Source organism: Pelophylax lessonae, assembly GCF_965119305.1.
Source record: "Pelophylax lessonae genome assembly, chromosome: 1".
Taxonomy (NCBI): domain Eukaryota; kingdom Metazoa; phylum Chordata; class Amphibia; order Anura; family Ranidae; genus Pelophylax; species Pelophylax lessonae.
The window spans coordinates 270,018,772-270,042,996 of record NC_138768.1 but is presented as its reverse complement, the minus strand read 5'-3'; the positions used below and the strand labels follow the sequence as shown (position 1 = coordinate 270,042,996).

At 40.7% G+C, this 24,225-nt stretch overlaps 1 protein-coding gene across 1 annotated transcript in view; it reads right to left on the bottom strand.

Moving 5' to 3' along the window:
* Nucleotides 1-2,059: 2,059 nt before the first annotated feature.
* Nucleotides 2,060-24,225, bottom strand: part of LOC309551780 (ATP-dependent RNA helicase DDX51-like) — a 30,080-nt gene continuing 7,914 nt past the window's right edge. The window contains exons 3-15 of the mRNA XM_082252470.1: nucleotides 21,385-21,535; nucleotides 21,133-21,278; nucleotides 16,502-16,573; nucleotides 16,303-16,409; nucleotides 16,093-16,201; nucleotides 15,848-15,990; nucleotides 15,401-15,599; nucleotides 13,367-13,482; nucleotides 11,190-11,306; nucleotides 10,741-10,842; nucleotides 8,731-8,794; nucleotides 5,070-5,204; nucleotides 2,060-2,366 (exon numbers count right to left, since the gene is read on the bottom strand). Of these exons, the coding sequence (XP_082108596.1) occupies nucleotides 2,340-2,366; nucleotides 5,070-5,204; nucleotides 8,731-8,794; nucleotides 10,741-10,842; nucleotides 11,190-11,306; nucleotides 13,367-13,482; nucleotides 15,401-15,599; nucleotides 15,848-15,990; nucleotides 16,093-16,201; nucleotides 16,303-16,409; nucleotides 16,502-16,573; nucleotides 21,133-21,278; nucleotides 21,385-21,535 (1,488 nt within the window). The 3' untranslated portion in view covers nucleotides 2,060-2,339. The remainder of the gene's footprint in view (nucleotides 2,367-5,069; nucleotides 5,205-8,730; nucleotides 8,795-10,740; nucleotides 10,843-11,189; nucleotides 11,307-13,366; nucleotides 13,483-15,400; nucleotides 15,600-15,847; nucleotides 15,991-16,092; nucleotides 16,202-16,302; nucleotides 16,410-16,501; nucleotides 16,574-21,132; nucleotides 21,279-21,384; nucleotides 21,536-24,225) is intronic.

The window sequence follows — 24,225 nt, the reverse complement described above, 5'->3', positions numbered from 1 at the left end:
ATGTAGTCGCCATGCCCGACCCTACACATGCAGATCAGATCCAGACTAACCTAAATTGGGTTGGTTGCTACATATCAGTGCAGTTCCTGATGTAGTTCCTATGATGTTTTTTCTGACTCAGACACAACCTCTATCAGGGACCTTCTTGACCCTCTGGATCTATGCTGATAAGTAGCAACCTACCCAATTCAGGTTAGTCTTAGTCTGATCTGCATGTGGAGGGTCGGGCAGTGACTACATTTGTGCCTAATCACAGATCATTAAATATATGGATAATTTCCATGTTTGTGAATGTCCTAATTTGTTTGCTTTGTGTTTTTTGATTTATTGAGTTTGTTTTCCATCTATTTGAACTCTGGGTTGTTCCACATTCATGTTTGAGGCCAGCAAGATAGCTTGCTGTCTAAAGTCTCCCCGTTTAAACACACCCGCTGTTTTTAATGGAGGTATTTTATCATTTTTTCTTTCTTCTTGCTCTTTTTCCTCCATCTCATGGGATAGGGCAATATTTGTTCATAATATCCCTATTAAATGAATGTGTATACAAATATACGGTACTTTTTGTATTTGTTCTGATTGTTTTTTTGTATTGTTTGTTTATCCGTATATATTAGATTTGTAGAGTGAGACACAGAGAAGGAAGCCTTGAAGAAGCGGTTTGCACCACAAAACATGTTGGCAAGCGCCTTGTGATACACCTACACCCTATTTGATTACTTTCAATGTAGCACTGATTTTATATACTATATGTATGTGGGGCCTATATTTGCCCTTTTGTCAATTGATGCGTTTGTATTAATAAATTATTTTTGGACATTTTTCGTATTGATGTATAGTTATTTTAAATACTAAGGGCTCACCAGTTAAACACCCATTGCTATGTTCCTCTTTTTCTTTAAGCTTATAATAAAGCTTGACAACAGAAAAATACTGCGCTTGTGGTATAATAGATTAAAAAGAAGCTACACCACTAAAAAGTGAGATATTATTCACAATAAATTTTTTTTTTTAGAAAAAACAGTGTTGCGCTAAGATCAAAAAACAAACAGTGAGTCCAAGCGTCAAACTCATAACACAAGTGAAAAGTCCAAAAAATTGTGAGAAGTGAGAAAATGTCTGTATTCCAAACTCAGAGTCCCTCCACCTTGTGGGTTCACCGCAAACACAAACAAGATGTACTCTTACCAGAGAGCATAGACCTCCTGTTACAGAAGGTCAAAGCAATCTACTGCGTCTCATCCACTCCTGTTCCTTCATGGAAAACTATATGAACTGTTCAAGACCAAGCACTACATGCTTTTCTGCATTGAAGTCTATTGAATCAAAAAAGCACCCTTTTGCATTTAAAGAAGTCCCCGACCCTTTCCAAAAATGCAGAGGCACAAAAATGCATTGATGTGAATGTTTTCCATAGGAACCCATGTTAAAGATAATGTCCTGCATTTCTGCAAAAAGCATGAAAAAACACCTTGGTGTGAATAGAGCCTTGGAGACAAACTCAAACTTGGAGATATCTTTCATTAACTCTGTGTCAAACACTGGACTATTTCTAGCCCTGCTCAGGGCTAGTTTTCATCTAGGCATTTTTGCGACAAGGCACTCCATTGTGGAAGTCTGCACTTTTGCCAGCAACCCAGTGTTTTGCATTTAATGTGCTTTAACAAAATCGTTATAGGCAGTGCTAAAAACTATCTAAAAATATGTGTATACTGTATAAAAGTGATATTACTCTAATACCAGCAACCATACCCATTATTATTTATACAGGACTTGTCTTCAATTAGGTTCCTGGAAGGAGGAAAAAAAAACAAGAAATGTTTTCTGAACACAAAGAAAGGCATTACCAACTCTGTATCGTCTCTGCCAGTCAATCATGAGCTAGCCTACAGAATATATACATCTAAATATAATGACTCTTGGGCTAAGACACTTAGAACTGAAGAATCTGCTTGGATAAACAGTTTATTCCTTTGGATTAGAGCTTTCCTTTAATAAAAACAGCTGAAGTTATTTTCTGTATACAGATTTTATCAGTACCAAAAGGAAAAATTAAATATTTAAATAATTCATCAATGATAAAAATCTGCCTTTATATTATTAAAGGCTTTGCATGTTGTATGTATGTTGTTCCATAAAAAATTGGTGACAAACTCAAGTTTTTGCAGCACACTGAGAATACTGGCAGTAGATCTCCTGATCTGTCATGAGCATGGAGAGTGATGGTCTTCCTCAGTAAAATTCGACCAGATTACACCTCAGGGGAATGCTAGTTCATGAAGATCAACAGTTCCAAAAATGGAACCAAATATCTTCTAATAGCAGTGAGAGGAATTCCCAACTCAACACCGTTTCTGAGCTCGTTCATCCTGTGGAAGGACAAAAAAAGAAAAAACAAATGATGTTTAAATGACTCTAGACCTCATTTATCTCATTTTAAAATATATACATTATAAAATATGTATTATATATAATAATAATTGTGTTGTGAAGTCACCACAGCCCAGCCATTCAAGCGACCAATTAAATGGAACCCTGAAAAAAGACTGGGTGAAGATAGAAGCACCTGAGACTAGCAGTGAATCTAGAGGGCTTTATTTGGCAGGCAAGGCTGCCATAATATGCTAATATGGGGTGCCTACAAACACATTATGGCATAACCTACCTAGAGGCCCTGTAAAAAAAAACTGGTTTAATACTGCTTTAACCACTTAAGGACCAGGCCTGGCACTTGTGGTTTCCAAATTAAAATCAGTATTAAACATCAGTGCCGGACCTCTCAAATGCGCTTCTGGAGGAATGGTCAAACATTCCCATAGACACATTTCTAAACCTTGTGGACAGCCTTCCCAGAAGAGTTGAAGCTGTTATAGCTGCAAAGGGTGAACCAACTCAATATTGAACCCTACGGACTAAGACTGGGATACCATTAAAGTTCATGTGCATGTAAAGGCAGGTGTTCTGATACTTTTGGTAACATAGTGTATTATGAATTGTAATAATAGTGTAACATGAACCCTTAAAGTGTTTTTTTTTTTTTTTAAACAAACATGTTATAATTACCTCCTTTGTGCAGTTGGTTTTGCACAGGGCAGCCAGGATCCGCTTCTTCTTGGGTTCCTCTTTGCTTCTCCTGACCCCTCCCTCCTGTCAAGTGCCCCCACAGCAAGCAGCTTGCTATGGGGGCACCTGAGCCGAGCTGCAGCTCCGTGTGTCCATTCAGACACAAGGCTGCTGTTTGGACCCGTCCCCTCTCTCCCCTGATTGGCTAACTGACTTTGATTGTCAGCAGTGGGAGCCAATGGTGCCGCTGCTGTGTCTCAGCCAATCAGGAGGGAGAATCCCGGACAGCTGAGGGACTTGTGGACATGCTGGATAGAGATGGGGCTCAGGTATTAGGATATGTTGGGGAGGCAGCTACACACAGAAGGCTTTTTATTTTAATGCATATAACGCATTAAGAAAAAAAAAAAAACCTTCTGCCTTTACAACACCATTAAAGAATATGTTAGCCCAACTTTTCATATTCTTATGTGTGTATATTGTACCATGTACTTGTGTTAAAATGTATCCTGTCCTCTTTGTATTTTTTCCTTTGTGTGAAATTCCTGGTGTTGCTGTCTGCCTGCTTTCCTATTTCAAACTGACCATGCTAGGCATGAGAACACATTCCGTCTAGTGTGGCCAGTTTCCTGGATGTGCTGGGAGCACAGTCATCCCATCCTCCATTGATTAGACTTGTACTGACATGCCCCCCTTCCTGCACAGCCATTCATTGGGAAGATTAGTGTACTGTTTTTGCGCCACCCCCAAACTCTCCAAACCCCTTATTGCAGCTGAGAACAGAGAATGTGTGATCACTTATTCACATATATTACTATCACATATTTATATTCATGGGGAAAAAACAGAACTATGAGGCCTAGTTTAAAAGAAACCAGCATTTAAACACATTAGCTCTTCTAACGTGTACATCACTGAACACAAGCAGCTGTGCAAAACCTTAATTATGCCCCTTTTTCCATTCATTTTTTTTTTTTTTTTTGTATTTGAGAATTTATCTGGTTTGTACTTTAAGGTATACATATAGCCCATTTTTTTAATTTTATTTCAATAGAGTAGGGAAGGGTTAAACTCCCTACCAGGTTATCTTATGCTGCCTGTGTTCTGCTGAGAAGATTCCCCTTCAGTCTTGGATAGGCAACAGAAGTGAAAAGACGTCTCTCCAAAATGAGGGGAGTTCTCTTGGACAGTTATCACCAGAACATTTGTCCTCGTTGGCAGATTTTCACTTACCTTTATGCTCTCGGGAAAACTATACAATTTTAAATTTTCTCTTACTTTCTATCTGGCTGACAATGGGTACCAAAAAAATAAATAAAAAAGGTGAATTTCCCCAATGGGGGACACAGACAGCAATTTAAATGTGGCAAAGGGCATAAGGCATGGGTGTCCAACCTTTTGGATTCTCTGGGCCACATTGAGTGTAGAGAAATTTTCTCGGGCCGCATATAAAAAATATACTATAGTTAAGGTATATAAGTAATAAAACGCCACCGCGCCCTTCCCATGCTGCTAATTTATCACAACTAGAGGATGATCCCTTCCGAGGCAGCCTCTGCCTACATTTAGTTGGAAGCCACTGTGGCCGTGCCCCTAACCTGAATTCCTTCTTCCCTATCAAAAAAAAAAATAAAAAATTGTCAGGGGGCAGTGGGCCGCATTGCCTGGGGCTCTGGGCCGCAGGTTGGACATGCCTGGCATAAGGCTTCCATAATCTTTCCAAAACTCAAAATAAGGAGTTGCCTTTACATACACCATACTTTTTGTTATTTGTATTATCTCTCCAGTAAGTTGGCTGCCTGAGCTCAGTGCTGACTGAAGGGGCTGTCAGGATCACATGAAAGCTTGAAAAAGCTTTGAAAGCTTAGCAGCCTGGAGAAAACTATTTTTATCCTCCCTAAGAGCATGTAGTGAACAGGAAAGCCCAGACTCCTAGAAGTAAAACAGAGAGAATACTAATCTATATACTTTAACATTCAGGAGTATGAGGCAAGTATCCAAACCTTTACCTTAACAGCCTTCTGCAGTTGGGAGAGAGCCTCTTCATATCTTTGCTCAAATTGTCTCAGGTTGTCCCTCTTCACCAGTTGTTTCTGAAGCTTTGGTACTCCAGCTTCTTTCAACATGTTGAAATACCTCTGCTCCTGAGGGAGTAACATGAGTGAATGAAAAAAAATCAACAGGCTAAGAGCTCATAATTAATGTTAGATTATAGGTGTAAATGATTACAAAAGTACTGTAAAATTATGAGAGAAGATAGCTAGCCAGGCACCTTTTTTTCAGCTTACATTTAGTAGGTAAAACCTGAAAACCTGGAGAACATGTGAACAGAAGACAAAATGGTGGCCTTGCAAATATGCAATACAGATGCTTGATGCCGGAAAGGTCAAGAGACACCAACAAACCTAGTGGAATAAGCTCTATATAGCAGGGGGGGGGGGGGGGATTGTACCGCGCTTCAAAGGTGCTTCTGTGTTAAATTAATACTGAGTTAATCTAAATTAAATAAATTGTGTAAATCTATTATATATAAAGTGCCTGAGTGCTTCAATAATTCATATAGTGTATGTAATAACTCTAGTACATATATATATCATTCATGTGTACATCAAAACATCAAAGAAATTAATAAATAAATCAATAATTGTGCTCTTAAATCCACAATAAAATCTCAATAATAAGTGGTATATAAATAAATAATTGTGCTCTTAAATCAACAATAAAATCTCAATAATAGGTGGTATAAATATAAATAAATTAAAGTGCCAAAGTGTCCTTTAAAATTAGTAAACTGTGATCAAACAAATCTTCCTCTCAAAATTGCATGCAGGTGCTCTTCAGTGCAGTGACCACTAGGTGTCCTAAGCGCTCACCTCCATTCCTTCCATAATACACCTTACATTTTGTGTCTCGGAGAGGTGTTCCTTACTTCTCTGTGCCGCTTGAAAAAACTGCTGATTACCGAGTTTCCTCCTTATTTAGGGATCGGTTTGCCAGGAGTTATGTGGGGGACCTTTAGATCTCCAGAATAAATGGGCCAATATAGTGAAGTATAGCCAGTAATTAAGAATATACAGAGTAACACTCACATTGATTCCGTCTTTCTTAATTGCATAGCATAGCAGATATGGGTCAAAGGATGCCGATACGTCACCTCCGGTGCTCTATTCTACGCGTTACGCTGCGTGCCGACGCAGCTTCTTCCAGGGATAATATATTTTTAATAAAGTACTGGCTATACTTCACTATATTGGCCCATTTATTTTGGAGATCTAAAGGTCCCCCACATAGCTCCTGGCAAACCGATCCCTAAATAAGGAGGAAACTCGGTAATCAGCAGTTTTTTCAAGCGGCACAGAAAAGTAAGGAACACATCTCTGAGACACAAAATGTAAGGTGTATTATGGAAGGAATGGAGGTGAGCGCTTAGGACACCTAGTGGTCACTGCACTGAAGAGCACCTGCATGCAATTTTGAGAGGAAGATTTGTTTGATCACAGTTTACTAATTTTAAAGGACACTTTGGCACTTTAATTTATTTATATTTATACCACCTATTATTGAGATTTTATTGTGGATTTAAGAGCACAATTATTTATTTATATACCACTTATTATTGAGATTTTATTGTGGATTTAAGAGCACAATTATTGATTTATTTATTAATTTCTTTGATGTACACATGAATGATATATATATGTACTAGAGTTATTACATACACTATATGAATTATTGAAGCACTCAGGCACTTTATATATAATAGATTTACACAATTTATTTAATTTAGATTAACTCAGTATTAATTTAACACAGAAGCACCTTTGAAGCGCGGTACTCTCCCCCTGCTATATGTATCTGTATTGTGAAGGTTACCAAAAATAGTACCTGCAGCATTGAAGGAGTTAGGTGGATACAACTAATAGACAGCGCGAGAATTACACAACCCCCCTTTTTGGAATAAGCTCTGATAGGGAAAGAAGGAACCCTTTCCCTAAGGGCGTAGGCCATGGAAATAGGTTGTGTCATCCACCTGGCAATGGTGGAGTGGGAGGCAGTATGTCCTCTATGAGACCCTGTAAGGGGAAAAGGGACTCAGTGTTGTGAACTGAAGTTGTGGCTGCCAGGTAGACCCTGACAACTTCCAAGCAGTGCTATAAAATTTATGTTGCATGTTTATGATCAGGATTTGTGAGTAAAGAGACAAGCATTTTGCCAATCTCCGGCAGGGACCTCAAACCCCAATTCTCTGTACCATAGCCTGGTGAATGTGGGAAGTGTACTGTGAGTGTAAGCTAGTATTGATTCGTGTATATATCCCTGATAGGGTGTGGCGGGGGACCTCCGGTAGAAGACACAAAGGTTCAAAGTCCAACAAAGGTCTATGTATTTGGTTTGAAGCAAAAAACTATTTACACTAGATCGGCAGTTGGAGTTTCGCCAGCCATGTTATCGAAGAGGACGAAGCATCGGGGTGGGTCATGAAGGACCAGTGCTAAACATTCACAAAAGAGTGTGCTACGGGCCAGGAAGATCTGTCATACATGCCAAAAACTGTCGCCTGCCTGCCTTTGGGAAGTGTAGGGTTGTCGAGTAATGGAGTTCTTGGACTTGGGTCAGAGAAAAGTGCATAACATCTTCGCCGACTATATCAAATGTGGAGCGTAGCCACCATCATAGGGGTATTCATTGATTGATATAGTCGGCGAAGATGTTATGCACTTTTCTCTGACCCAAGTCCAAGAACTCCATTACTCGACAACCCTAAACCTAGATTGGTCTGCAATCACTGCAAATAGAGGGATCCTTCCCTGGTTTAGGAATAACAGCTATTTGAGCTTGTAGGAGAAGAGAAGAGGGAAGGTGGGCCTCATCAATGGACTCATAAGCTTTGGACAAGATTTGAGACCTTGAGGGGTGCAAAAGTTTCAACATCCAGGAGGTGGGAATAGTAGGTAGGGTAATTTCTTGAATATAGGTTAACATGTCTGGAGTAGCTGGGGAAGCAGGAGACGAGTCAACCGAGGATGCAAAGTTATATAAAGAATAATAATATTGCTAAAATTCCTCAGCTATTTACGAGTTTGCATACTTTTTACTGTTTGATGGGGAGAGGATAAAAAGAATCCGCCAAACAAGTTAAAGGCAACTACAACAGGGAGTAAATTGTATAACTCCCTATTCCTTTGTCTATGTATCGCGTGCGAAGCACTGTGGGTTGGCTATTTATAGCCAAGAACTGGTCCCAAAACACAGGGAAACCCTGTCTTACCTTATCCACATCACTGGGCCTGTTAGGGGTCCAGCACCTAAAACAGAATCCAGTGCCAGAAGCAAACATTACATGCCAGCCCCATACAGTGAAGGCTGTGTACGGTCCCCAAGACTTAACACTGAGGGGTATTAATCAGGAAACTGCTATATAGCACAGGGCAATAAGCAGTCAGAATAAAAAGGAATGGCTGAAAAGAAAAAAAAGAGAAATATTTTCAAAGCAGAAGAGGTCCGTCCCCTAGGGACACTAGTAAGAAAAAAAAAAAAAAAAAAAAAACAGGGGTCTCACTGAGTGGTTGGGGTTATTTTAGTGTACAATAGGGGTATGTACTGATGTATTGATCTACAAATGGTAAGCGCTTTGGTTATTTGTACAGTATTGAATCAGGGAAAGCATACCTGGATTTTCAAAAGCATTGTAAATGCCAGACCCGACTTCCCTGCACGAGCCGTCCTGCCCACTCTGTGATAACAAGAACAGCCAAACTTTTACAGAGGAATAAAGATTCTACACAGCAAATTTTTATCTCACAACTAAATTTTTCTGTAAATAGTATCACAGACCTTTCCATAAATAACACAGTAATCATAAAACAAACAGTTATACCTTACATTATATATATATTTATTGATTACACATACACAGATTTTAGCAAGCTAGATTTAGATAATAAAAAAATAATGCACATGAATACTACATGGATTTTACCTTCATGCATTCCCTGCACTAAAGTGGATGTAAACCCTCTCATATACCCAGTGAAGTGAATAGCCTCAGATGATACACAGATGAAACAAATCCTCCTACATACGTTTTACTTGCTTATATGCAGTCTTCTCTTTTGTACACCCCTTCAAAAGTGCTGATTTTAGAATAAATCCTTCTGCATATTTTAGTATCACAGAGAAGGGGACGGAGAGCTGTATTTAGAGGTCTGAGGCAGAGCGGATTGGAGAAAAAGGACACCTCCCCTTTCACACACCTCAAAACTGTGTTCTGAATAGACAAGCGGTGTGCTGAGCTCTCCTCCCACAACACAAATTTTATCTCATGTGTCGGGAAAACTTTTTAGAAGTCACTCATGCTGATAACAGAGGAACAAAGCACCAGAGAGAAACAGCACTTAGAGCTTTGGAAAGCGACAAGTAAACACTACAGATATATGTGCTTTGTTCAGATTTCATGACTGAGGATTACAACAACTTTAAGGTAAAAGATGTTTTACAGCTTTCTGTCTTTCCCTACTTCCCAAAATACTTGCTTAAGAAGTCCCCAGCCGATCCAGTGCTGTGCATGGCTGCCTCTGTTCTCTCCCCTGTCTTTCTCTTCATCCAGGGACTTGGACAGAAGTAGGAGCCAATAGCTGTCAATCAATTGCTGTGGGAAGGAACCAGGGGGTGGGGCCAAACCTGTGTGTGTATGGAGTGCGGCTCCATACACACACAGGTTGGGAGCGAGCATGCACTGTGTGCCCCATAGCAAGCCGCTTGCCATGGGGGCACACAGGGAAGAGGAAGATCACCAGCTGGGGACCCCAGAAGAAAAGGTTTGGGGCTGTTCAGTGCAAAACCATTGAACAAAGCAGGTAAGTATAACATGTTTGTTATTGTAATTTACAAAAATAAAATGCCTTTAGTAACACATTAACTCAAGTGATTTGAAAGGTTGCTCACATTACATTTACAGAAGCTAATATCGCATGCAATGGACTTCTAATCTTAAAGCTTAGAAGGCATATCAGTGGGTTTGCAAGGACTGTTAGCTCTACAGTGACAGGGCAGAAGTCACTAGGTATTGCCATAAGCATCTCTCTGCGGTTTCTGGCTGAACAGCTTATTTCTTCTATTTGATGTGTGAAAGCGGAGAATATAGTAGGTGTAGTTAAAACTATAATCTGTATTTTGTTTGCTTTTAACAATCAATTTTGTAATGAAAGTTTCATGCTTCTTTTGAAATGTTTTCATCACTGTGGTTTGACCCCACTAACCTTCCTGAAATAAAAGTTTTCGAATAAAAATCTTCTAGGTGTATAGCAAACTTTATGGTGCTCTGATTGGATAGTGCCATGGAGAAGTGTTCCATCCCAAGCAGGAAGTAGAAGAATGTGCTATCATTGCTGAAAACACTAGGAGAGCATCTAAGGTAATGGGTCACAGCTTTACTGGCATGGGCACAAACACCATCTCGCAGTAAACAGTGCAGTAGCAACCAAGCAGCAATTCCTGTGTTCCACATAGCTTGTAAAAAGCCTTCTGAGCATCTCCTATGTTCCTACTTGACATAACACTAGAGCAATGAATTTTATTTACACCGATTAGAAGCTTTGATGATGAATTTAATTAAACCGATGGCTAGATAGATGTGAGCTAAAAATATGCCATTCTGTGTGCAGTAAAATACAGACACACCTGTGAATGTACGTTCTGATGAACTGTGGAGCGTCATAGTTTATTATACACTTTACTCCTTTAATGTCTATTCCTCTGGCCGTGGCATCTGTACTTATTAACCTGTACAAAACAATGAAACAAAGAGCTATCAGAAACAAACATTGCTTGCTTATACAGAGTATAGAAAAAAATGGCAATTGCCAGGTACACTATCAAACTACATGAAAAACCAATAGGTGGATGAGATTTTCTAAACTTTGATATTTTACGCAGAATAGAAAAGTACACAACACAATACATCCACCAAGAGAAAAAAAAAAAAAACACTCATATGTAGATAGACACAATTACTGACAACATATGGACACAGATGGATACAAGACTGATGAAATATAATGCAATCTATTACATGTACACAAACTCACAAAAAATCAATAAACCTGAAATAGTACATCATGACAACTCACAGCTGTAACTTCCCCTGCTCAAACTCTTTCAGGGTCTTCTTCCTCTCCCCAGGGCTGAGACGAGAAGAGAATTCAGCCACAGTAGTCCCTCCAAAGAGCTTTACAAGGAGGAAGAGGCTGTCAAACACAAAGTTATCAATCAATCCATTGACGGTTATGTTACCACAACAAACAACACATTTATTAGCAGAACAGTGGAAATTTACAGTTTATTGGGGGCATGTATAAATATATTATGTAACCGACTGCTGGTCATATCATTAACTTGGGAGATTTAAAAATGTTTAAGAAAATTTTAAAAACGTGTTTAACTTTAATCTTCAGTTTAAAACCGGTTATAAAAAAACAAAACTAATAAATAGATATCTACTATTAAAACCTGATACAAAGAGGCATATACAATAAGCAAGGGTAAAATAAGCATCGTAATCAAACTTTAGTTTAATTAGGTCAAATCAGGGAACTGTATATTGTGCATTTATTTATCTGACGTAGACATTTACCCAAAAATTAAAAAGTAGCAGTCTAAACACATCTGTTAAGAGGGCAAATTTTCAACCAATAATACCACACTACTTTGGTTGGATGGTGGCCATGTCGCCCCTTGGTCCATGACACAGATTGCTCCCAGTTGGGGTGTCTGGGCGGAGGTTGGTTCAGGTCTGACACCCTTGGTTAGAATTTGGACACAGAGTTTGTGTTCTGTACTCCTATAAAATACCCTGCGTGGTAACTATCGGTGCAAAACTTGTAGGCACTACAGTTCGTTTGTTGTAACGGAATGCTTTGTGTTTCTACCTTTTCTGTACATTCACACTATATAAACCTAATAAAAACTATTGAAAGGAAAAGGGCAAATTTTAGCTGACAGTGTATCTAAACCAAAATGAAAGCGGTTGTATACCCTGCTTGGCGATTTTTACCCATAGGTAAGCCTATAATGAGGCTTACCTGTAGGTAAAATGAATCTCTCATAAAACTGCACGGATTAGGAGATATTCCCCCTACATCAGCGGCGCATGCGCTCTGCAGGTTCGGCGTATCGTGCCGGAACTTTACAGCGCCTTGCTGGAACAGAGGGCTCCAGCGCGCAGGTGCGTTTTTAGCTTGCCTAAGCGTCAGGGAAACAGCATTTTTAGCAAGATTTTCTGTACTAGCTGAAAATGTTCATAGCCCGAAAAATGAGAACAAATGCAGCCACCGCAACAAATAAACAGTGAGCTGCAATAAAATTGTTTGTTCCTAGATTTAGATCTTTTTTAACTTTAACTCTTCCTTAATTTAATAATTAGCTGCCAATACTTGCCAGTCCAATGGCTTTCGTCTGACGATACTAATTTCCCAGCAGTGAAATCACTGCAGCGGTGTCAGACCATGCAGTCACTGTAGCTGCTAGACTGCTAGGGCTGCATTGTTGAGAAGAATGGTTATCAGTATGGTCACTGCTGAAGCCAGTGTAGGACATGTGGAGGTTTGAAAACACATGAGTAAGTGGAAGAGACAAATTATTGTTTAACCATAGTTTAAAGTGAACCTTTTATAAATGTCCAAAGTAGTAAGTAACCATTTAACTTCAAGAGCCCCCTGCTGCCTGCTTCGTTGCTGAAGCCCTGTAAAAAAAACACAGTACCTTCAAATATTGGGGAACTAGTGAAACTCCTAGAATATGTCACTCCGTATCAGGACAAGTCAGGGAGGATGGGGGCGTATAAAATGCAAAATCGGGAGTAGAACACTGAAAAGCCATATTTCAGGCATGTAATAAAAGATATCCATTTAATTTAGTCACAGGTTCTTTAAAAAAAAAAAAAAAAAATTGGAACACCTTTTAAATGCAGTTAATATAAAATTACCTGAATCTACCTGTATTATCATCGTTCTGTAAAACCCTTTACAGGAGGACCACAATACAGAAGATGGTTCAGGAAAGGCGAAAAGAAATACCACCGCTTTTAACTGCAACCATGAGATGAGATCACCAACAAAATTTGTGATTCACAAGGCCAACTAAACAGAATTACAAAGTAAGATGGAAAACACACACAAACACACACTTATATTACTTGTATATTTAGATATTTTAGGTTCAGAATTAAAAATTGCTGCCAATGCAAGCATAGGATAGTTTTTGAAACATTATCTGACATCATATCCTAAAATAAGGTAAAGGGACTCACCGGTGGGAAGACTCTCTGGAGTTGGCGAAGCAGAGCACACGGGAGAAGCGCAGAGTGTGCAAAAAGTGTAGAAGTATTAGAGGCTTGGAGTTTAGGTTACAAGGAATGTAATAATGCTGAAGAAGACCAGAGAATTTGCTTTAATAATTTCTTATACATTACTGTATTCACATACATACCAAATAAATAATAATACCAATACTCTAATGCAAAAACAATTATGGACATTGATACAAGTAGAGATCTCTTGCGGAGAACAAGGAGTAAAAAATCTGCTTGCCTATATACATTCAAGAGGCTGCACTGATGACGTCTGCCACAACTTTCAGCTCTGGTTTGGTTGGCATTCCAAGTGCTGTACACAAACTGTAGTTGGGCCATCCCTTTGTCTATGAAGAAACTAATGGCACTTTTCCACTGCAAGTACCGGCTCGGCTCTACTCTACTCTACTCTACCCTGCTTGGCCCGGTTTGGTTTTCATGGTACGGTGTTGGAACGGTTCGGTACAGTTTGGTATGGTTTGCTTTTCCAGTAGTACTAAAGTAAGTGGGTGGGATAACAACGATTCTCTGACCAATCAGTGGCTAGTAGTGACAAACAGTCAAGGCTGCATGCAAAGGATTGTGGGATATGGTACCGGTACGGCCCTCTTGGAACCCCAACTGAGGTGGTACTGTTTAAGCAAGCCGTACCGTTCGGTTCCATGTAGTGGAAAAGCGCCGCTGTACCATACAGTACCGAACCGTTCCTACACCGTACCATGCAGTTCCATGCAGTGGAAAAGCGCCATAATGATCTCTAAATGATAATAGATATTTCCTAATACTCACAAGTATTTACTATCAATTGAGGGTAAAAGCATACATAGCTGGATTATTATTAAGTAGGCAATTAGTCTATTACTGTGCTTAAAAACATCAAGCCAAATTATCATCTAAAATGTATTATTTTTTAAACTCCAAATAAAAAAAAAAAAAATCTTTCTCCCACACAAATTTTGAGTCCTACCTACTGCCTCATCGGGGATGTCCTTCTCTCAGAGACTCTCTTCTCATCTATTTCCTTCCCCAATTTCCTGCCTTTTGTCTTTCGAGACCCACACCTTTACCCTTCTCCTTTTGTTTCCCGTTTCCTATTTACTATCCCATACTTCATGGAAGCCCTACTGTGCTGTGCTCATCCAGCTCATTACCACCGCCGCGAAAAAGCTACGGTATAACAGACTATTGGTTACTGGATTAAATATAACATATAAAGTCTCAATAAAAGAATTGTATTGATTGAGCTTGCAACCCTTCGATGGATTCACATCGTATGTTTAGACCAATTTCAGTGATTCTACTTGGCCCTTTCATGCTATGCTGTGCTAGCCATTGGCCACATTCTGTTCATATCCATCTTTCTAAAAAATTCTTAAATGCACCACTGTGGTGATCTACCTTATGTTTAATGTATCTTATGCTTCTTGTTAACTTGTCAATAAAAATCTTTGAAAAAAAAAAAAAAAAGAAAAAACTCTTACTCCGATGCAGTGGGGCTGTGCCCGCACTGCATGGGTTAGCTGCTCATTTTGTCTAGGGGATTCGAAGCGTAGTGATACGTACCCAATCCGCAGATCCACCAAGTGCAAGAATAGTTTCTGCCAATCCTGCCCCCCTCATGTCAGCGGTCTTGTGAATGGACTGTTCCAGATGTCATCACGCCCATAGACTGTCTCTGGATAAGAAGACAGCAGCAACAGTCCACCTCTGGATGTGGGGAAGCGCGGCTTCCTAAAGGATCGAATAAGTGTAGCCTTTCAGTGTGACGCGAGACAATGCGGCCACCGCCTCATTTTCACTGAGTTATGCTTTTAGTAAGAAACAGCTAGAGCACTGGTATTGAGTAAAGTGTTGTAACCCAAAGCAACCACCGGATTTTAAATTACTTTTTAGATTGGGTAAGCAATTCTGTATGGCTGCTATGAACTACAGGACAAAAAAATTACTGAGTATGTAATTGGGTAACTTTCAAAAAACCTCTGAACTGCTTACCGTTAGGCCCTCTGGAAGTGAGAAGTTTCCAGAAGAGAGAGGCTCCTCTGGGTTCCCAGCAGTGTTCTTGTGTGACTGTTTGTGGATGGAAGAATATAAACGAGGCTGGTACAGGCCTAGCTGTTGAAGCTTCTCGGGATTGTGAGTCAAGGTGGCAGAAAAAAGCAATTTCTGCAAGGGGATCCGACACTGGCTAGAACTGTAAAACAAAACTGTCAGCTTCATGGACACAGCCCTTAATAAAAATGCATTAATAAAATGTTGGTACAGATCGAACAGGGCTAATGAACTTTATGCAAGAACAAGAAGGTGAAAGCTCACAATATCTGCAAATCAAACTAACTACAAATTTGCACCATGCCACCCTTGTCCTTGTGGATTTTTTATCTAATTCTATGGAGGACTCAGCACAGAGAGAATAAAACTTTTGCACATCTAGCTACTTACTTGGCGACAGTGGACACTGCATGCTCCTTCCTGGCAAAAAGGACTGAATGAGTATCTGAATGCACTTTAAACACTGCCTTAGTAACATGAGGTAGCCAGTCCTGATTCATAGAATCAATCATACGATCTGCTTCATCAATGACCTGCAGGAGAAATATGACATAACTCAAAAGGCACGAAAACAGAACGAGAGTCCTTGTATGTAGTACCTAAGGAGGTCATGAAATAGTACAGTCCAGTTTTACCAAGAAGCGCAGATGCCGGAGAGTGAATCCCTCTGTCTTCTGAACGTGATCAACAAGCCTTCCTGGCGTGCAAACAAGAATGTCGGCCAAACTGCAGAACCCAGACAACCTATGGGCAACAATATCCAAACAAAAATACAAAACAGGTGAAACAGCAAGGCCTATGAAAATAAAATAGGAGGTGATCCTCCTGAAGAACTAAAAACTCACTTTCTTACTACCAAAGACTCCTGCTCCTTGGCAAAAGATTTATGACCTGCTACCAAGACAACTTTCAGTCCAGTACCATCCACGTAAATGTTAAACACCTTGCACACCTAACAAGAGAGGAAGAAACACATTTCATTATAAAGAGTGAGAGAGGAGAATTTACTGACAGTAATAGCATGTCTACACAAATTCCATTTACCTGTTGTGCCAACTCCTTGGTGGGTAACACGACAAGAGCACGAACCTCACATACAACACGCTGCAATAAAGCCTGTGGACCAACATAAGCTGTTAAAAGCTCTGTGCAAATACATTTATTAAAAAACATATTCAGCAGCACTGTATAGAATGTAGGTATTTATGCAAGTGATGTTATCACAGTAACATAAAAAAAGAAAAATCAAAGATTTTTTTAAATGTATGTGTAAGAGAACAGCTTTGATGAAAACATTTAGTATGGAAATACAAATGTACATGGGGCAATTATCTTCAGTCAATAGACGCACGCAGCTTGGCTTGGGATCACGACCGCATGAGCGCCAACCATAGCAAGCAGCTTGCTAGGGAGGAGGAGCCCAGAATGTCGGCGGGATCCCCAGAAGAAGTACTTCGGGGCTGCTCTGTGCAAAAACAAAAAAAATTTTGCAACATTGTAACAAAAAAGCACCTTTTCTTGTGTATATGAGTCGTTGTGACTGACTGCCTGTTTGTCTTTTCTTCCTAATCCTGATGTTTTTATTTTATGTGTATCAGAAAAAAAAAAAAAAGCACCTTTTCCACGAGCCAAGAGCAAAAATGGTAAAAAACAGACTAAAAAAAACATGTAAGGGATATACTTACATACAGCTGCAAGAAAAAGTATGTGAACCCTTTGGAATGATATGGATTTCTGCACAAATTGGTGATAAAATGTGATCTGATCATCACCTAAAGCCCGTACACATGCACCGATTGTTGGCCGTAAATTTTCGGCCAACGTCCGATCGGCCGATTGTTGGCTTGCTAGTATGATGCTTCCGACAACCGACTGCGACTTTTCGGCCGAACAATATCTGGTGTGCATGCTATAAAATTTTTGTTGGCCATCACCAGAACGGCCGATTGTTCGTCAGTCAGTACAGATTTCGGCCGACAAAAGTCAGATGAGCAAGACTGGGCATGCTCAGAGAAGAAAAAACACACGAAAAGTAGACCAGAACATGACATCACTTCTGCAGTTGGTTGTTGTTGGCCGACAAAATTTGTGTGCAGTCTAGAGCACATTTCAACCAACACAACAACACTGGACAAAAGACGGCCGATCGGTCGGCCAACAATCGGTGCGTGTGTACGGGGTTTAAGTCACAACAATAGACAATCACAGTCTGCTTAAACTAATAAAACACACAAAGAATGAAATGTTGCCATGTTTTTATTGAACACACCATGTGCAGGTGCAAAAAGTATGTGAACCCCTAGACTAATGACATCTCCAAGAGCTAATTGGAGTGAGATGTCAGCCAACTGGAGTCCAATCAATGAGATGAGATTGGAGGTTGCTTACAGCTGCCCTGCCCTATAAAAAACACACCAGTTCTGAGTTTGCTTTTCAAAAGAAGCATTGCCTGATGTGAATGATGCCTCGCACAAAAGAGCTCTCAGAAGACCTACGATTAGGAATTGTTGACTTGCATAAAGTTGGAAAGGGTTATAAAAGTATCTCCAAAAGCCTTGCTGTTCATCAGTCCACGGTAAGACAAATTGTCTATCAATGGAGAAAGTTCAGCACTGCTGCTACTCTCCCTAGGAGTGGCCGTCCTGTAAAGATGACTGCAAGAGCACAGCTCAGACTGCTCAATGAGGTGAAGAAAAATCCTAGAGTGTCAGCTAAAGACTTAAAAAAGTCACTGGCAAATGCTAACATACAGTGAGTAAAGAAAAATATTGCCCCCCCTTAAAATGATCACACTGTTGCTTTGCAGCCTGAAATGAAGACAGACAGTTTTTGTTTTATCCAGCTAGATTTACAAGTGAACTTATAACAATCAAGTGAAAGATACAAGACCAACATGTCAGAAATAAAAACATTTTAAAAACAAAATCACTTTGTTGATAAAAGGATCACCCCCATTGTGTCAGTATTTTGTTAGACAACATTTTGCTTTAATTACAGCCTCTGGTCTGATGAGATATGTCTCTACCAACTTTGAACATCTAGACTTTGCAATATTTGGCCACTCTTCTTTGCAGCACTGCTCAAGTTCAGTTAAATGTGATGGTGACTGTTTATGGACTGCAGTCTTCAAGTAATTCCACAAATTTTCAATGGGGTTTAAGTCTTGGCTCTGACTAGGCCATGCAACGACATTCACCTTTTTCTCCTCCAACCAATGTGTGCTCATTTTTGCTGTGTGCTTTGGGTCATTGTCATGTTGGAAGGTAAACCTTCTTCCCACTGACAACTTTCTGGCATAGGGCAGCAGATTTTCTTCAAAATTTGATGGTATTTTGGCCCATCCATTTTTACTTCTGTTCTGACAAGTGCTCCAGTCCCTGCTGCAGTGAAACACCCCCATAACAGGATATTACCACCTCCATACTTTACTGTAGGAATGGTGATATTAGGATGGTGAGCTCTATTGGATTTCTGCCAGACATATCGTTTGGTGTTGAGGCCAAATAATTAAATTTTAGACTCATCTGACCAGAACACCTTTTTCCATGTGGCCTCTTCAAGGTGCATATAATGTCAGACGAGACTAAAATGTAATTATTTGGCCTCAATACCAAACGATATGTCTGGCAGAAATCCAAAATTTTAAAAGGGGAGTGATTATTTTCTATACCCTCAGTATATATAACAGGAGGATAGGAAAATTAACAGAGGGTCAATGGGATAAGACCCAGAAGACCTCCTAGAATTCTGGTATGGAGGTGAAAAATCCAGTACGTATCTTGTTTGCATAATAGTCTGAACCTATCCTTTGGTGGGTTTGAATGTACAACCAATTTTTTTAAATTATGTGATGTTTTTTTTTTTTTTTACTACTTATGGCGCTTTTCCACTGCATAGAACCGTACCGGCTCGGCACGCTTTTGTGCTTTTCCACTGCGGTACCGCATGGTATAGGGTCGGAACGGTTCGGTACGGTACGGTATAGGTTTGCTTTTCCACTGCATGGAACCGAACGGTACGGTACGGTACGGCTCTGAAAAAACAGTACCTACTCGATTGTGGTTCCAACAGGTACCAAACTGGTACCATATCCCACAATCCTTTGCATGCAGTCACTATTAGCCACTGATTGGTCAGAGAATCACACCCACCCCGTTGTTATCCCACCCACTTAACTTTAGTACTACTTTAGTGGAAAAGCAAACCTATACCATACCGTACCGAACCGTTCCGACACTATACCATGCGGTACCGCAGTGGAAAAGCAAACCGGGCCTAGCAGGGCCGAGTAGAGCCGAGCCGGTACTAGCCGGTACTTGCAGTGGAAAAGTGCCAATAGATTGCATGGTGTGTGGCGGCACATGACACATAAGATTTGATTGTATGAGAGTGGGCTGTTTCAGTGCTGTAGCTAGTGAGAGGCAGGTACTAAAAGCAAGTGTCTGCACCTGTGCCATCTACATATATTGGTCATTACTGGTATGACACAAGAGGTTGAGGAAGAGCTGTTATTAGCGTAAAACATGATCCATCTGTGTTATCCCCATGGTGCCTGTGATGTTTTTACACAAATAAATGTTTCTAAGGAGTGCAGCGATTCTTTTCACGATAATGAAAATAAGTAATGGAAAGACAATCCAGCCACTTGGGCAAGTAGTAAGAACACCTTTAGGGCCTGTTCATACTAGAATGCTGTGTAGGTAACCTGCGTTCCGTGTCGGTTTCCCGCACTGCATTCCAATCGCACTTTTTCTTGCAAATCGGTAACGACACCCCAAATGCAGGTCGCAAACGCAGTTTGTTTCCCGCAACCAGATCGCATGGTACAAAAGTACTATGCAATCTGATTGCAGTGTGTTTAAAAATGAATGGGGTGAAATCGCACTGCACAGAACTGTATGTGAATCTGCACAGGAAACACACAGCTTTTCTGTGCAAAACCCATGCAGTTTCTAGTGTGAATGAGCCTTTATCTTAGGGCCTTTTCACAGTGCCACGCTGAGGTTTGGCCGCCGTGCACCTGCAGTTTTTCTGCTGGTTACCTGCGGTTTCCACTAGACTTTCTATAACATCCCGCATTTTTGGCTGGTTTTCTGAAAGCACACCAAAAGGTGCAGCATGCAGGACTTTTTGGCACACTTTCAGAAAACATACCACAAAAACAAAGGACATAATAGAAAGTCTATCGGAAACCTTGAGTAACCCGCACAAAAATTGTAAGTTCACTGTGCTACAACAGTGCAGTGGCCAAACCACAGCGCATCAGCGTGAAATAGCCCATAGACTTGTGGCTGGGGGGAGGTAAAACACAGGGTCGAGTGCATTTTTAGAAATGGCAACAAACCCCCCTCCCTTCCTCAAAGCTGCAGAGGCAGCGAACAGGGTTGTTCACACAATGCTATTTTAATGCTATGCCTCCCGTCATGTTCAGTGATACCCCAACAGAATGGGAAAAACGGCAAACACATTGGTGCTCCACTTACAGGGTTAATAGAGGCAGCAAGGAGGCATCAAATGCCTCTGAAAACTGACCTGAATGTGGATCACTTTTCCAGAGGCACAGAAAATTAGCTGCACATCTAAACTTAGCCTAAGTACTGTACAGTACTGTAAAGGGCAGGTGGCAAAATAAATAGCAGCAAAAAAGATCCAGAGTTTGAATTCAGCATGCTCACCTGAACTATGGGAAGGACAAAAGTCAGAGTCTTTCCACTGCCAGTGGGTGCGGACACACAAATATCACTGGGGCGATATCCTCCCCGTCCCAGAAGAAATCCATGAGTGCAACTCTCCAGGATAGCTGGGATAACCTCAGCTTGAACTAACAATCAGGCAGCAAAACAAAAAACAGTTTTAGGAGAGAAAATGAAAAATGATAATCTTTACCAGAAAAATATTGAATATAAAGAATAGATGTCTGGACCTACCTGGAAAAAAGGAGAGCACTTTGTTAGCTTCCAGTTTATTTGCAAGCCTGGGATGCAAACCAGGGACATCATGAATTAAAACTAGATTCTGCTTGATTTCCCTGTGAACGACAGAAGGGTTTGCCAACCACTGTGGCAGAACTGGCATCACCTGCACAATAAATAAATATGCTGAATTATTTTAAATTTTTATGGTCTAAAGTCCACTTGCAAAACTGACTTCTTATTTACTGTCTATATTTCCCTAAACAGAAATGACATTCATTGCAGTGATCTCCTCAAACACTGCAGCATTTGAAATGATGCACAACATACAGTTATAAGTGGATCCAGTACCACAGAAAAATGTCATAAAATAAGCCAAATGGCACATTTTAGAATAATACAGGAAATTGACAAATGTTTTTATAACTAAAGGTGCTGCCATGTTTTCCCCTGCTGCTCCTGTCTGAAGACTTTTTCTATATAGCCATCAGGACCCACAAATGGGTGCTGTAATGTACACTGCTCAAAAAGATTAAAGGAACACTTGAAAACACTTTGAAAATCAGTAGTTTGTATGGCCCCCACGTGCTTGTAAGTATGCCTGACTACGTTGGGGTATGCTCCTTTTGAGACGATGGATGGTATCCTGGGGTATTTGCTCCAAGATCTGGACCAGGGCATCAGTAAACTCCTGGACAGACAGAGGTGCAACCTAGTGGCGTCAGATGGACCAAAACAATGTCCCAGAGGTGTTTTATTGGATTTAGGTCAGGCAAGCATGGGGGCCATTCAATGGTATCAATTCCTTCATTCTCCAGGAACTGGCTGCATACTCTCACCACATGAGGCCAGGCATTGTTGTGCACCAGGAGGAACCCAGGACCCACTGCACCAGCATAGGGTCTGACAATGGGTCCAAGGATTTCATCCTGATACCTAATGGCAATCAGGGTGCCATTGTCTAGCCTGGAGAGGTCTGTGCGTCCCTCCATAGAAATGCCTACCCAGACCATCACTGACCCACCATCCGGACTCTTTCACATGTGGTGAGGGTCTCCTCTGTGAAAAGCACAGGGCCCAGTGGCAGACCTGCCAATTCTATTGTTCAAAGGCAAATGCCAATCGAGCTCCACGGTGCCGGGCAGTGGGCACAGGGCCCACTAGAGGACATTGGGCCCTCAGGCCACCATCCTAAAGTCTGTTTCTGAATATTTGGCCAGAGACATTCACACCAGTGGCCTGCTGGAGGTCATTTTGTAGGGCTCTGGCAGTGCTCATCCTGTTCCTCCTTGCAAAAAGGAGCAGATACCAGTCCTGCTGATGGGTTAAGGACCTTCTATGGCCCTGTCCAGCTCTCCTAGAGTAACTGCCTGTCTCCTGGAATCCCCTCCATGCTCTTGAGACTGTGCTGGGAGACACAGCAAACCTACTGGCCATGGCACGTATTGATGTGCCCTCCTGGAGTTGGACTGCCCCTGTAACCTCTATAGGTTCCAGGTATCGCCTCATGCTACCAGTAGTGACACTGACCCTAGCCAAATGTAAAACTCGTAAAAAAACAGTCAGAAAAGATGAGTAGGGAAAAAAATTTCAGTTGCCTTCACCTGTAAAAACCATTCTGTTTTGGAAGTCGTCGCATTGTTGCCCATCTTAGTGCCCCTGTTAATTTCATTAACACCAAAGCAGCTGAAACTGATTAACAACCCCCTCTGCTACTTAACTGACCAGATCAATATCCCAGGAGTTTAACTGACTTGATGCTATACTCTGATTTAAAAGTGTTCTTTTCATTTTTTTGAGCTGTGTATTTACCAGTTTACATTTTAGTTAAACTTACAACGATTACACACTAACAGATTCTGTTGCTGGTGTGACAAGACTATGCTGGTACTTTTTATTTTCTGATCTCCTAATTAAGCATTAGTATAACATGACACTCCTGTGGCATTTTCAGAGAGAGAAGCCATCAGTTTCAACCAGCACACTGTTATAATGACAGGTTTCCAAAACCTATAAAACATAACCTACCTTCAGCACTTAAACTGAAGCCTAGCAATTTAATCTTAACCACTTAAATACCGGGCACTTTCACCCCCTTCCTGCCCAGGCCAATGTTCAGCTTTCAGTGCAGTCGCACTTCGAATGACAATGCTGTACCCAAATTAAATTTGTATCATTTTAGACAGATCAAGATTTCTTTTGATGGTATTTAATCACCACTGAGTTTTTTATTTTTTGCTAAACAAATGAAAAAAGACTGAAAATTAAAAAAATGTAAAAAAGTTTTAGTTTCTGTTACATTTTGTAAATAAGTAATTTTTCTCCTTCACTGATGTGTGCTAATGAGGCTGCACTGACGGGCATTGATGAGGAGGCACTAATATGCAGCACTGATGGGCAGCCTTTATGGCCACTGATAAGTGGCATTGACAGGCATCCCTGATGGGCACTGATTGGCATCATAGATGGGACTGCACTGATAATCAATGCACCAATTATCAGCGCAGATCCCCCCTGTCAGGAGAGCCACTTATCGGCTCTCCTTTACTCACACCCAGTCAGCGCGAGTAGAGGAATGCTGATAACTGGCACTTGCTATTTACACAGCTGATCACATGGTAAAGAGCCTTCGTCACAGGTTCTTTACCGAGATCAGAAATGCAGTGTGTCGGAGCGAAACGCCACACCACCAATGGCCACCCCCCAGTGGGCATGCACAGTGGCTTGTCTTGAAGGACATCATATGATGTCCAGTCAGGACAATGGAGCCCCGGCCTGTTGTTCTGCTATTCAATCTCAAAATATTGCAACAAAAGTCCATGTGATTAAATACGTGACATGAATATTGAACAAGTC